Source organism: Medicago truncatula, chromosome 5, assembly GCF_003473485.1.
Source record: "Medicago truncatula cultivar Jemalong A17 chromosome 5, MtrunA17r5.0-ANR, whole genome shotgun sequence".
In the NCBI taxonomy this organism is placed as follows: domain Eukaryota; kingdom Viridiplantae; phylum Streptophyta; class Magnoliopsida; order Fabales; family Fabaceae; genus Medicago; species Medicago truncatula.
The window spans coordinates 24,553,600-24,569,573 of NC_053046.1; the positions used below are offsets into that span (position 1 = coordinate 24,553,600).

General features: G+C 34.1%; 1 protein-coding gene across 1 annotated transcript; it reads left to right on the top strand.

Moving 5' to 3' along the window:
* The first annotated feature begins 305 nt into the window (after nucleotides 1-305).
* LOC25494748 (mediator of RNA polymerase II transcription subunit 25) lies at nucleotides 306-14,254 on the top strand. Its single transcript, XM_013598480.3, has 15 exons — nucleotides 306-720; nucleotides 1,770-1,800; nucleotides 3,044-3,107; nucleotides 3,750-3,880; nucleotides 4,931-5,140; nucleotides 5,241-5,306; nucleotides 5,960-6,164; nucleotides 7,513-7,580; nucleotides 7,692-8,495; nucleotides 9,749-9,802; nucleotides 10,000-10,028; nucleotides 11,679-11,747; nucleotides 11,839-11,923; nucleotides 13,290-13,376; nucleotides 13,469-14,254. The coding sequence occupies exons 1-15, from the start codon at nucleotides 623-625 to the stop codon at nucleotides 13,928-13,930; spliced, it is 2,463 nt and encodes an 820-aa protein (XP_013453934.1). The 5' UTR covers nucleotides 306-622; the 3' UTR covers nucleotides 13,931-14,254.
* Nucleotides 14,255-15,974: the final 1,720 nt, after the last annotated feature.

Sequence of the window (15,974 nt, forward strand, 5' to 3'; positions counted from 1 at the left end):
AACAAAAAAATCATATAAGTAAGAGAGAGAAAATTATTCAAAAATGTCATAAAATATTCGTACAAATATCATTTTCTCTTAGTTTAATGGAAAATGTTACATGAACACCCTTTATTCCTACACTCCATTGTACACTCCATGTATTAGGGATATTTTGGTAAGTTCATCTCACAACCACACTTTATCTTCTATTTGTGTGGGGTCCAAGTTGCCACGTGTCAGAATTTTGTGTGGATGTAAAGGGTGTATTGCCACACATGTATCATCACTCTAGTTTAATAATACTAACGACCACATTTTGCGTTGTTGTCCATCTGAAGTGGTTCGTTGTCAGAATTTCTTCCCCAAACAAACTAAGGTGAAACTAAACGACTCCGCTGCCTTTGGCCACAGTCATCACCAAAAAGTAACAGAAACAAACTAACAGAACAATTCCCACATTCATTGTATTATTTTTCACTCAATTTCTTTGTAATAATAATAATACAATTTCTTTTTCTTTTCAATTTCCCATATAAACCAAAATCCAAAGCTGTTTTGTGTTATATAAAACCCAATACCTTAATATTCTGTGTGCTCTCTTCTGTTGTTATTTCTTTCGTTTTCGTTTCAAACAAACACTATGGCGGAGAAACAGCTTATCGTTGCTGTTGAAACCACTGCAGCTATGGGACCTTATTGGGATACTCTTCTAATGGATTATCTTGAAAAAATCGTCAGGTTTGTTTTTCTATTCATTTTTCAATCAAAATTAGGGTTTGATTTTTCAACTTTTTTTTTCTTGGAGTTTAGGTTTTTGATTTTAGTGCTGTAACTGAATTGTGTTTTGATTGTTATTGATTATGATTATGAAATGAAGATGAAGTTCTGTTGTTCTTGTAGAAATGATGTTGATTCTGTTTATTAAATTGTGTTGATTGTTGTTAGGTTTGGTTTATTAGACTATATTTAAACATGTTGGGTTCGACGTTTGAACTAATTGCCGGTATTAGTCAAACATGTAAGCTGGATCTGACTCTTTAAAGTGAGCAATTCACATTAGAGTGTAAACCAAGTTATATCAACCATTAATTAACGGATCAAAGATAGATATTGCATGTATATCGTAACAGATCATGAGTTTATCAGAATGATAATCATTGGTTTTCTCATTTTAGAGGATCTAATAAATCCATGTGAACAATTTCGTATGATACTTGGTTGAAATCGATATAGATGTGTCTCTTCTCATTTTGATTCAGCCAGCTCTGTGTATTGGCAGCCTCAAAGTTTGTTGTGTTTTATGATTCGTATCACATGAGTCGGTGCGAATCTTTCTGCCATGATCCAAATGCTTCTTGCCAGTAAGATACTATTCGGCTGTATAGGTAACATTTTGGCGTAAAGCGGCTCTCTTAGCGCTAATGCGGAAAAGAAATGAATCCAGCTCAGAGGATATGGAATTCGTTGAAAATTCCAAATAACTTTTTCCTAAATGAAATGAATTCTTGGAAATGAGAAAGTTAATTAGTCGTGTCTTATCGAACACATTTATTATTCCCATACTTCTAAGCGTAACATTTTGGAAAATCTAGATTTCCCTTAGCGATCACGCGTAAAATCTAGATTTCCAATGGGTAATATGATTTCCTCTCGCACATAAAAACACTATTCTCACTAGATATGCCGTATATACATGTACGCATGCATACTTCAGTCTATATTAATGGCTATATATCACCACACATCTTATGATCCACATGTTTTAACCTACTTTGGTATTCTTACAGGTGCCTTGGTGGGAACGAGTCGACTGGGCAGGTATACATTTTTACTTCGGTGAAAATTTCAGTCTTTGAAAAAAATGAAAGAAAATATTAGTATTTAATGTGTCACTTGACCACTTTTGATTAGTCTTATTTCATATGTAGTGAGTGTATGTTAGTTATTTTCATTGGCTTTGGATAAACATATTGTCTTTCCTAATGGTTTGACGACATAAGTAGCTTGTTATGGAAGTCTATTTATCCAAAGCTAATGCTGCATTTTTAGTCCTTATAACACATGGTATGGCGGTGGATAAAGACTCGGAAATGTTTAAGAACAACTATACGAGTCAATTCATAGCCTCGCTACACTCCAAGCAATTGATTGTTATTTGTTACCTTCAATCTTACCTGAACAAGGCACAATCCACTATTCAGTAGCTTAAGTTGGTATTGTCTAGTGATGATTTATAGAAGCCGTTGGCTAAGCTTGATAATATGTTCATTTCATTCTTTTTATATGCTGGCATGGATGTTTTCCTGTTAACATTATTGCTGGGTAAATATCATTTGCTTTGATGATCAAGTAGGTTGGACCAGACATGTTAGAATATAATAGAGATACTAGCATATACTAATTTACTAGAAAAGGGAAATGCTACTAAGGTCCTAACTCCTAAGTCTATTGCTCTTCAGAAAAATATAGCTTTTGTCTCGGTAGTGCAACTAAAACGGAAAGACCACTCTAGCTGCCCTAAGCCCTCTTTATGCTCACCCACATAATCAAATGCCACCACCTTCATGAACAAATCGATAGCAGATTTGGTACTGGAAAGATATGCGGCCAACAAAGCAACCACTACGAGAAGTTGTAATACAGAGCGAAGCTGTAGTTGTTATCCTGCAATAGTAGACAACTTTAATATAACAAATTCTATCCAACTGAACTAACTATAGGAAAATTCTAGCACAATAGCATGCACATCTAAGCTATTGTTAAACATAGAAACTCATATTCTATCACTAGAAATATCAACTTGTTGTGGTCTCTTCATTGCCTAGGTTTTATGCATTATACTTAGGTCTTCTTTGCTTTTTTTCTCCGATACTATATGATCTGCAGCTCAGGGTTTTGCTTTTAGTCTTTTTTGGTGAATGTCCCGTAGGGAATCATTTGGTAAATGTTCAGATATATGCATTTGTTAGAATCATACTAGTAAAATGTGTTTTTCTTGTTGTCTTGTGTAATGAAGGTCTTGTGATTAATCTATTGATTTTTTTTTCCCCTTCTTTTGCAGAAGCCTTCTGGTTCCAACGTCGAGTTTTCCCTAGTCACCTATAATACTCATGGGTGTTATTCTGGTACAGTTTGCTAATTTTCATAATTCCTGCTTTGTGAAAGCTGTTCATACCATAATTTTTGATAGCTTCAGAATCAACTTCTTGCTGCTACCTGTGTTAGCTGATTTATTTTTAATTTATACCCAGTTACCATATTTAAGTAAACTGTTGCATAATATAATTTTTCTCTAATTTAAATTCAAAATAAATCAACTTCTTTCTGCCACCTGCTATATAATTTAATTTCTCTCTAATTTAGATTTAAAATAATTTTGTTTAAGGTGGCACAGAGTTTTACTTGGTATAATATCCAATAACAAATCATTAAAAAGTAAACTGGTACATATTGGTAAAGAAGGAAACTGATTAAACATGTTTGTACCTATAAAATTTCCATGGTTTGAGCACACATGCGTGGGTGTGGGATGTTAAATTATAAAATAGATTAGTTTTACTACTTGAATTCTGTCTATGTTCTTTTACACTAGCAAGTGGGTCTTCGAGTTTGGGAAGTTTGCGCTATTATAATTTTACTTTCCACTGCATAATCTCTTGGACTTTTAGAATTCTTGAAATCTGCCCAACGCCTTCTGCACTGACAAGTTTATGTGCAATTGACAATCTACTGAGTATTTTTACTTATCTTGGCATCACTGGATGCAGGTATCCTCGTGCAACGTACTGGCTGGACAAGAGACCCAGATGTTTTCTTACAGTGGCTAGAATCTATACCATTTTCTGGTGGTGGTTTTAATGACGCAGCTATTGCTGAAGGGCTTGCTGAAGCTCTGATGGTATGCATGCTATATATAGTTTCCTGTTTCTTTCAATTTTCATACCATATACGTTGATCCGGATTCCTTCATAATGTTTCCTTTTAGACCTTATTATATGCGTGTTTGTGCATGTGCACATGTAATATGGGCGTTTTTCCTTGTTTAATATGATGTTGTGGCTTTATTTATTTTGATTAAAATCTTCTCATGTAACAGATGAAATACTGGTTAACATATGAGATATAAGATGATTTATGGGTTACAATAATAGTTGTGGTTTGCAGAATTTTTCCTATATTTTATTTACTTGGAAGTGAATATAATATCAAATGTTAGAAGTTTTTTATATTGCCGTGTTGTTTAAACCTAAATGGTGGTTGTATGTATTTGAGCTAAATTATGTGTGAAATCAGAGCTAATGGTCATAGTTTTGGAGCTAAATCAGCCTTTTGGTTCATAATGGCTCAATTGGATATGATTTGAGCTAACAATCTGAGTTGAAATGTTCTCAAACTTCATTTTGGTCGTCCCTTTGGCTATTATGTTAAAAAGTGTGGTTATTAAATATAAAAAAAATGTTTTTGTCAATGTAAATGTGGTGTAAAGGCGTCCTTGTAATCCTAGCCAAAGACCTGTCTATAACCTTTAAAACCCAATTGCGTAGTTGTTGAAGTTATGGGTTTTAGATAAAAGGATAAGAATAAGAAGAAATATAATTATGCTGAAATATCATTGATACAAAAGACTAAAGACTAACCTATATATGTAGGAATACATGACTCCTAAAGCTTAAAGCCCAAATCTCCGTACACATTTTTTTTAATGATCAAAGACACCAAAATATAATACAAAATATTGGACACAATGGTGTAAACCTTACACTTATTTACATCATCTTTTGATAGCCTGGGTGTATTTTTTGAAGCGTAAAATCTTTAGCAATTTCAGTATCTATGCCCTTTAATAAATTATTCCATATAATTCAAACTTGCTTTTTGGAAAATTTTATGATCATATTTTGGCTGTAAGATGGATTTTAATGCTCAAACTCAATGCTGGAATGGTTAGATGTTCCCCCCTTCTCAAAGTGGAGGCCTAAATCAGCAGAATGTGGATACGAACATGCACTGTATCCTTGTGGCAGCCAGTAATCCTTACCCATTGCAGACACCGGTATATGTTCCGCAACTGCAGAGCCTAGAGAAGACTGAATCCATTGACTCAAACCAAGTGAACCAGTTATATGATGCTGAAGCTGTTGCTAAAGCGTTTCCGCAGGTACTTTGTTTTATTTATTTTCTTCATGTGGCACTGTCTTTGATGCTGTAAGATTCTAAATCTGTTTACTTGTTAATGGAATGTCATACTCTGTATACAGTTTAATATTTCTCTATCGGTCGTCTGCCCAAAACAACTTCCCAAAATTAAAGCCATCTACAATGCGGTAAGGATGACCTATCACTCTTATACGAAAATTATAATCTGTATTTATTTGTTTATTTTGAAAGATTCCCACACTTCGTTGGAATAAAAATTAGAAAGTTGGAAAAATACTGGTAAATTGGATTCCTGGGAATTAATAATACCAGGGTTTTTTACTTGTAAATGGTACACTCCGAAGCTCACATTTTCTGGAATAGTTTTGTATTTGCTTAAACATACGCACTAGGCCCCGTTTACTTTATGAAAACATTTTCTAAAATTTGTGTTAATTATATTGCTACAAAGTGATAATAGAGGATTGAAGTGAACAATTGTGTGCATTTTTTTGCAACAATGAAAATGCAAAAGAATTGTTTTCATTATTTCCAAAAATAATTCATTCCTAGCTAGCATTTCATCTTCTCTGCATCACAATGATTCACTTCAGGAATCTCAATTTTATTAGCAAGTTAAAGTTAACACATACTTTAGAAAATTAAAATAGAAAATGTCTTACAAAGCAAGCAGGACATAATATTTTCGTGATAACAAAATATATCATAATATTTTCAAAAGTAAATATTATAAGGAATATTATTAGAAAAAGCAACATTTTCTTTCTTTCTGATATTGAATAATATTCATGATATTGATAACATTCTTTTGGCACTGTAGGGAAAGCGAAATAATAGAGCTGCTGATCCACCGGTTGATGCTAAGACCACTCATTTTCTTATTTTAATATCAGAAGGTTTTAGGGAAGCCCGCAGTGCCTTGAGTCGACCTGGAACTAACATGCCTTCAAATCAAAGTCCTGTAAAAGTAGACGCTGTATCTGCCACACCAGTTACGGGGGCACCCCCATCTTCATTGCCATCAGGTTATTTATGCATGCAGTGTCTACATCCCTCATGAGACAAATATTAAGTAAACGGCATGTGATTCAAAAAATAAGTTTGCATGCTTTATTTATATTTCTTGTGTGTTTCCTTTTGCATAATTTTGAACACCAACTCCGTAGCTCTTATAGCTGGAATTTTGTTCAGAAGACTTATTTTTGGGAGTGTAAGGTTAAATATTTATCAGATTATGTTTACGGTTTTGCAACCAATGAATCCTATAAGGATGGAACTGGAAATTGAGGATACTAGCTGGGGAAGAAAGAATTGTTCGTAGAAGGACTGACCTTTTCTCTAATTCCTGTCGAGAAGACTAAGTCAGGGAAAGCTCTTGCTTAGAAAGAGAGTTAGCTGGGTAGGGTCACTCTATCAAGAAATCCTGAGTCATGGGAGAGATTTTCTACATGAACAACTTGTGAGGTTATAGTTTACATTGGTGAGTGGGACCAACACATATCATACAATAACAATGAGTCACTTTTGTTGCGCATTTCGAAATCTTATGCCTTCCTACATATGTGGACCCACCCCATACCTGTTGAGCAAGTGCATGGGTGGAGTATGTCGGACTCACAGTTGTTAGGAGGGTGAATAGTGAAAATACTCACTCGATAATCACAAGGGATAACTGAATGCAGGAACAAGTAGGAGTAGAATATTGGGTTTTGTAATGAAGGGATAGCTGAAGTGAGGGATATGATGAGAGTGAAGTACGAATTAGGGGTTAAGTATTGGGTGATTCCCATCTCATAGAGGGTGCTCTTCTTCTTGAGAGTACCATCTACTTTCGTCCTTTTGCATGGAGATTCATCTCCATCCATTGTGAATTATTTTACCATTTTATTCATCTTGTACAGGTGGTTCGTCCTCTCGTTTTGTCATTATTTCTATTTCCAACAGTTTCAGTTTAGCATAGTGTTTGTTCCTATTAAACTCAGTTGATCAGAGATCTGAAATAACAGCAAGCTAACATAAAAAAATAAATAAAAAAAATACTGTAATAGAAGGGGATAAAATATGTAGGGCTGGTCTTATTTTGTTGAGAAATATATGTCGTGGCAGTCAATTTTGTAATACACAATGATCTTCATTGAAAGTCTTTTTACATTGCTATATTTTTAAAAGGAAAAAAGAATAGGACTTACTCTTTAGTCATTATGGATATCGCACTGAAAAGGTTGATAGTAAGAAAATTCATGGACAAGTAATTGTTTGAGTTCTAGTTTCTCATGCTTGGTTGGTCAGCAATTTTTCTAAGTGGCTTATTTATTCTTTTGACATTCTTGTTGAAAAGTTATTATAGTTAACCAGTTTTCTGTTGTTTTTTAGTGAATGGATCTATTCCGAACCGGCAACCAATACCTGCTGGGAATGTGACTCCTGCTACTGTAAAAGTGGTAAATTATTTCTAGAGAAACACTTTAACTTTCATATAAACTATGCACTTCAATGAAGTCTTTATGATTCAATTATACAAATGATCCTGGATTTATATGATAATTCTTCAGGAGCAAGTGCCTGTAACTTCTGGACCAGCTTTTTCACATAATCCATCAGTTCCGCGTGCTACTGGTACGGGTCTAGGAGTTCCAAGCTTGCAGACATCTTCTCCATCCTCTGTTTCTCAAGATATTATGACAAGTAATGAAAATGCAATGGATACAAAGCCTATTGTGTCAATGTTGCAACCAATACGTCCTGTGAATCCAGCTCAAGCGAATGTGAACATTTTGAATAATCTCTCACAAGCACGTCAGGTAATGGCTTTAAGTGGCGGAACTTCTATGGGACTTCAATCAATGGGCCAGACTCCTGTTGCCATGCACATGTCAAACATGATATCCAGTGGGACGACATCTTCTGGGCCTACAGGTCAAAATGTATTTTCATCTGGACCGTCAGTAATAACTAGTTCTGGATCTCTTACTGCTTCTGCACAGGTTGGACAAAACTCAGGTCTTTCTTCATTAACATCAGCCACTTCTAACTCAAGTCCAAATACTGGGATTTCACAACCAATAGCTAATCTCCAAGGAGGTGTTAGTATGGGACAACAGGTTCCCACTATGAACCCAGGAAACCTTTCAGGGGCCCAAATGGTGCAAGGCGGAGTTAACATGAACCAAAATGTAATAAATGGCCTCGGTCAATCAGGTGTCTCTTCTGGAACTGGAGCAATGATTCCTACTCCAGGAATACCTCAACAGGTACAATCAGGTATGCAACCTCTTGTGAATAATGCAGCTGCTGCTAATATGACTTTGACGCAACAGACAGCTTCTTCACAATCCAAATATATAAAGGTTTGGGAGGTATGTCCACTTCCTTCTTAAACCTAGATTAAAGTTTATCTCTCACTCTGATTTTACAGCACTGTCTAGAAGTCCCTTATGAATTTCAGTTTGTCTTAGACTTTTAGTATACATTTTTTTCTCTGTTTGAAATGGCCACACAATTCTTCCATTAGAAAATCAATTTGTTTTAGCAATTAGCTCCAATAGGTAATCTTAGTAGCTGTTCAATAATTTTTGTTTGATATAATAAGAATAATCAAGCGGTATTTCAATTATATCTAGTAAAGCTTAATTTGGAATATTAGTATAATGAGATCCGCATAGTATCACTGCTACTTTCTTTTCAAATTTTATTTAATTTATTTATTTAACCAACTAAGCTAATGGGAAAATTTTAATTTGGTAGGCAATATTTTTGCAAAAATTTGGACTCAGTTCACTTATTACAATTTCTTATTTTTTGGGTATATTTCTGTTTATATTATGGTTTCCCTAGAGCAGCATTCGGGTCAGGGATCACTTGTTTGAATATTGCCTTTCCACATAGTTTTCTGGGAGTATATTGGATGTTCAGGACTTTGGACTTGCTACGCATATCTAGCTTTCTAGATACCATATTTATTATAAATGACGTATAAATAGATATGGTACTACTCACAGCAATATGCTTTGCTTATTTCTTTTCTTTTAACACTTGCCACGCATAAGGAAAGTCTACTGTACACATAATACTCTGTACACTCCCTGAAGCCGAATCATGCATATTGTTATGAATTTAAATGAGCTAGCGCAACATTTTGGTTTTTGTGATGAAATCTGCTAGCAAATACCAGACGTGACATGATTGATTTTGATCATTGTTTGCAGAAGCTTTTCTCATACAAATTGACTATGAACTTTGTATTTTTTCTTGCATGTTAATCTCTTTTAAATCAATGTTGCGATACCATGTTAAGACTTGAAAGTGAATGGCTCAGCGAAGATAACTAGTTAACTGCTGATCATGTTTGGTTTAAATGTGCCTTGATATGTATTTAAAAAATAGTACAACCTCTTACATAATAACTTAGAGATGTTCTGATATCTCGTTGAAATGTTCTTTCTAAATCATAAAACACTGTATGGAAATAATCATATATATGCTGTGTTGTATTTCTTATTTGTAATATCAAAGAATGAACTGGTGGTTCTAGAGTGGTGGCAATTTGTTGGAATTTTTATAGCTTGCTTGTGCATCAGTTCTATATGTTCAATAATTGAAATTCATGCAGGGAAGCTTATCAGGACAAAGACAAGGACAGCCGGTATTTATCACCAAACTCGAAGTATGTTCCCAACTGCGAGATAAAAATATATATACTTTTTACTTGTTTTAATCCATTTCAGTTCTGCTTTTTCATTTTTTTCAGCCTACTACCATTTCCCTGTATGCCCTTTGCATCTCATTCTTAAAAATTCCAATTTTGTGGAAAGTGTCTAGTTTTTTGACGTGTAATCCTGATTCATAATTTCTCTGTGGCAGGGTTACAGGAGTTCTTCTGCAAGTGAGACGTAAGTTTCGGAAGTTGTATTATCTGTTATCAAAATACTAGTTTATATTGTAGTTGAAGTTTATACTACTATTGCTGCAAAGTTATAAGTAGTAGTATTTGATGTTGGGTTGTTTTTGTTTTTGAACTATAGAGTCATAGAGTTTATGCTGTGATATTGTTATTAATAAGGAAAGTAGTATTTGATTTTTTTTTTTTTTTTTGACAAGGAAAGTAGTATTTGATGTTGGGTTGATTTTTGTCTCTAAATTGTAGAGTCCAATAATTTATGCTGTGATATTTTTATACATAGATAGGAAAGTAGTATTTTGTTAAATGGTTTTATTGGGAATATTTTCATAGTTCTGATTAAAATTGATTGATAATTAATTTATGCATAGATATCTCTTATATACAAATAAAGAAATTTCATAAGGGGAAATACATAGGAATCTATATATGAACCTACATAGGAATCTCAGCAATTTATCACCAAGAGTCTATTTGATTAAACTAAAGTTTGAAATAGTGATTTTCCTATTGTTCAAAAATGGTTTGTTTTTTTTTGGTGGTGGCCGGGGTTTGAACCCCGGACCTTGCATATATTATGCATTGTCCATACCAACCGAGCTAAGCTCACGAGGACAAAAAAAAATGGTTTGTTTGGTTATAAAATAAAACCTGTTTGTTTTTTCAAGAGAAAAATATCAAACAATTGAACTTGTAAGTCAATAATGTGTCATATTGCTTAATTTTCCATTTGAGTTTATTATTACTTCTACTCTCGTCCGGGGCACAACAAAATCCTTGCTTTCTCTGTAAGGGTATTATGTTTAGCCTGTGAATGGAAATGATAATATTTCTGTGGTTTGTCATTTCTTGCAATTCTGTGTGTTTGACAAATCAATTCAGTTGGAAAAGTAAAACAATATGCCAGGAAATGATTTAGTGGTGTTCAGTGTCGCCGCATCGTTATAGCATGGCAGGTTTTGTGTCCATCTCTATAGGCTGCAACACCTATTATACCCGCATGTTTTGTCATAGGCCGCAATGGCATGTTTATGTGGCGAACTGTTGGATGACTGCCATAATCCGCCATTTATAAGACTGGTGGTGTTAAATGCACGCCAATAATGGCTGCAACTGAATACTCGATAGAATCATTCTCCATACTCTAGAGGTCACTGAGTACTTTTGTAGTGCCCTACTCTTCATTGAAATCATTAAACCTAACAGTGCTGTCAAATATCAGCCATGAAGGTGTCATATTCAGATATGGCAGTGCCATATGTCAGCCGTATGTTGGGTTTTTGGCTTTCCGCCATCAATAACATTGACCTAAATTGCTTATTAGTACGGCATCATTTGTTTTATTTAATGACATTTGCATTTAATCCTCACCTTTGAAGAATATTCTCATATAATCCAAATTCAGAACTAAAATTCATCCGCAATAAAAATTAGTTTAAAAAATTTGCTGCTAAAATTCTCAGTTTTATAATAGCATTATAAATTACCTTTATTCAGCAAAATAGAAAATTTTGCTCTTATTTGGGGCATTGCTTTCTCCAATTTCTTTGTAATGACTGATTGTATTGGATTTTTCTGAATTTGACTTCCTTTTCTTAATTCCTCATTTTACTAACATACGTGATACTTTTGTTGATCACAGACTTGCAGCGAACTGGCCTCCTGTAATGCAAATAGTTCGGCTTATATCTCAGGATCACATGAATAACAAGTACGTTTTCATTTCAATTTGTATTATTTTAATATATATTGTTCCTAGAACTTTGTTCTATAGTTGTGCTAATTGTATATGTTGTGACTAGGCAATATGTAGGAAAGGCAGATTTTCTAGTATTTCGGGCAATGAACCCGCATGGTTTTCTTGGTCAGCTGCAGGAAAAGAAGCTGGTAGGTTCTTTATGAGTTTCTAATTTCGTTTTCTTTTCATTCAAACCCACTTGTCCTCTAATGCATGGGCACTCCAGAATACTTGTCGCATCCGAACCCGGTACTCGTGGATACTTTTTTATATTATATTGTATATTATGTTCCTATTTTTCACTAGCAACAATCATTGTAAGACAAACTTTCTAACAACCTCTTCATGGGTGAAATGCACATGGTCCCACCCCTTTATGTGGGCCATATTCCCAAAGTGGTGTGACCCACATGTATTTCACCCAATAAGAGAGTGAGTGTTAGAAAAAGTGCGTTAAAATTAGTGTTTCTAGCATTACTCATTAACATCTATAAGCATTGTTGTCAGAATCCCGATCATAATCCCGAAAATACACGATTTTGCAATTTCACTCACCCCTACCGATTCAGATTGTGAATAGAATCCCAAGTTGAGTAAAATCTCCACGAAATCGCATGAAAACATGAAGTCGACGTGAAATTGGGCGATTCCATACGATTCTAACAATCTTGGCTTTGAGTCGTTTTTGTTTAAGATGTGACTAGGTTGTTTTATGTTTAGATTTGAGATTTGTCTGTTTAAGATTTGAAACTTTGGGTAGTATGCACTATATAATATATATTTAGTATTATTTTTGTTTTGGTAGGATCCTTTGATCTTGGTTGTGATTTCATGTTTTACGATCTTGCTGTCCCCTTTCGATCCTACAAAATTAATTGAGTTGAATCCTTCGATCTTGGTTGTGATCTTATGTTTTACGATCTTGATATCCCCCTTTGATCTATTGCAAGATCTCGATTTTGACAACCTTGTTTATAAGACTCCCATTATGTAAATATATTATTACTCTTATCCTAACTTACTTGATTATGTATATTTATTTCCTAACTCTGTTTTGATTTGATATATAGTAAATTATGGAAGGCTTTTTTTATATATTTTTTTTGTTAAATTTTGTTCTTATGAATTACATGTCTTTGTATACTATTAACGTAACCATACCTTAATTTTTCAAAAAATCTTGTATCTTGCTTGTACACAGTACTGGTTTCGTATGCAGCATAGTCCATTTCTTATATTTGTGGTTGTTTTCTTAGTTGGAATGTCAATGTTTTTCCTGAATTCTTCCTCAATATTCCTCCCATGAATTATGGAATTGAGGTGTAATACTGGGAACATCTAACCTCAACTACTCAATTCTCGTTAGCTCTGAATTAATAATCTTGTGACCGATAGAATTATAATTCCATGATACTCAACAATAGTACACCTGTGTTACTTGTTTATACAATGGCTGTGAACCATTTATTTCATATTTTTACAAGTGTGGTCATGATAATATTTTTTTAATTTCAGTGTGCAGTTATTCAATTGCCATCACAGACGTTGCTACTATCTGTGTCAGACAAAGCCTGCCGCTTGATCGGGATGCTTTTTCCTGGGGTAATATATAGCTGTTGAATTTTCAATGTCTGTTTTTAAACTGTGATGTGTTACACCTTGGTTTATTAACTTGAAACCTTGAATGCAAGCAGGACATGGTTGTATTTAAGCCACAATTGTCTGGTCAGCAGCAGCAGCAACAGATGCAACAGCAACAAATGCAACAACACCAGCAGATGCAATCGCAACAGCAGCATCTTCCACAATTGCAGCAACAGATGCAACAACAACAACAACAGCAACAGCTTCCACAGCTGCAACAGAATCAGCAGCTTTCCCAGATTCAACAGCAGATTCCACAACTCCAGCAACAGCAGCAGCAACTCCCTCAACTTCAACAGCAGCAGCTTTCTCAGCTGCAGCAACAGCAGCAACAGCTTCCGCAGTTACAGCAACTGCAACATCAACAGCTTCCTCAGCAGCAACAAATGGTTGGTGCTGGAATGGGTCAAACCTATGTTCAAGGTCCTGGGGGGCGCTCACAAATGGTTTCTCAGGGACAAGTTTCATCACAGGGAGCTACAAACATTGGTGGAGGGAATTTCATGAGTTAGCTCATTCTCTGATACAGCTTCCCCAAGATTGACACAACACCAGTCATGTTTTGGGGATTCTATTTATTTTATATTCTGGCATATCATTTCAACATTAAACTTATGTTTGTAGGTTACTAGCATGCAATTGCAAGTACTTGGCTCATAATTTATGGCTACACTCAGACAGTGATAGTTTTGGTCATTTAATTTATGGTCGTACCATTTCTTTAGTCATGAGCCATTAAAAACAGATAGGTTGTATATATTGAGAGCATACTATAAAGTCATTGGATTTATGATGGATTCAGAGTCTATATATTATGTTAAACAGTCTATACATGAGTAATGCTATTTGCGCTATCCAAGGCACAAAAGTTATGCCATTCACTCAAGGGGTTGAGCGATGAAATATGTATTTGTGTTGAATAAAACTCACAAACTGTGATGTGGTTAACATGAACTAAAGGCTGGTGCTAGGTTAGATTATTTCTACAGGTGGTTTGTAGTAAACCACATGTTTAAACCGTATTTATATTGCCGGACAATCATACGATGGATGCTTTGCATGGAATCCATCATACGGCAAATTTTGCTTCCATACTATTTTATCACAGCCATCATAGAAGCTCCCACCACCATGAAATGTTGGCAACACCATGTGCGATAGATCGCACAAGCTTCCGGTTATTTGAAAATCAATGGAAATCTATTGTTTTGAGTTGAGCACATAATTTGATTTTTTTTTATTTTTTTTTTGCAAATTCATGTCATTTTCAAGTGCTTTGATTTTAAGCTTTTTCTAGGTGAGGACAGAACAACCATTTGAAGGGAAATATTCAAATTTATGCTTTGATTATTTCTTCATTATTGTAGTAGTAATGGAAAATTGAAATCCTTTTTATTTTTATTTTTGGATAGGTTCAGGCTTTGTCACACCTAATACAATCCAAATCCATTACACATAAATAACGATAATGTGAAGGAAAAAAAAAAAACTAAAAACATAGAAGCAACTTATCTTGAAATTCGGAAGAAAACTTGTCTAGATCTCCAAAAATTTGTGTTATTGTGATAAAAAAAAATTAAAATTTAAACTTTATATTCCTTTTGTTCTTAATTATAAATTCCTATACAATTTACTAGATGCATTATTAAGTGCATTTTTTCCATGACATACCCTTATTGATATTACCAACAAGGCCGTTTTAACAAATTCATAGGCCCGGTTTTAATTTTATAAGGGATGCAAAAAAAAAAAAATCTGGGCCCCAAAAAAATAAATAAGTTATTTAAAAAAAATAATTAAAAATCACACTGGGTCTTGAACACATGACCTCACACTCAACAAAAAATGGTCATGTCACTAAAGCAAGCTGTACAAATTAAATAATTTTGCTTTTAAAAGATATATAATCATTATTTTTGTGTCTTACATATAAAAAAAAATATTTTGGGCCCCAAAAAATTGGAGGCCCGGTGTCGTCGCCCAGCCTCGACGGGCTATGGGCCGGCCCTGATTACCAATTTATCTTAAAATTAAAAAAGTTAAAGTTACATAATATATACTCCCTCCGTCCCTAATTATAAGACCCTTTTGAGAATTTTTTTTGTCCCTTTTTATAAGACCCCTTTGTTATTTCCAACTACATTAATTATTTCTTTACATACATGCCCCTATTTATTATACATCTTTTTCTTCAATCAACAATAAATAACATGTTGAAAACATAAACTAACCTTCTTTTTTAAAGGATAAAATTGTAAAAACAATAGTGATTACAAACAACTTTAATACAAATATCCACTATCTTAATTCCCGTGATTTTGGCAAAAAGGTCTTATATATAGGGACGGAGGGAGTAGTATACAAATATTACTCCCTCCGTTTTTCTTCTTTGATATTTTAGGACTTCAATTATACTCCAAAATATTTGATGTTTTAGTACATTTAATAATTTTATTCCAAATTTACCTTTGTTGAAAAACACACCATAAAACTATTAAAAGAGTTGTGACCTTTGGCTTATCACATATGAATTTAATCATAAATAAAAATATTTTA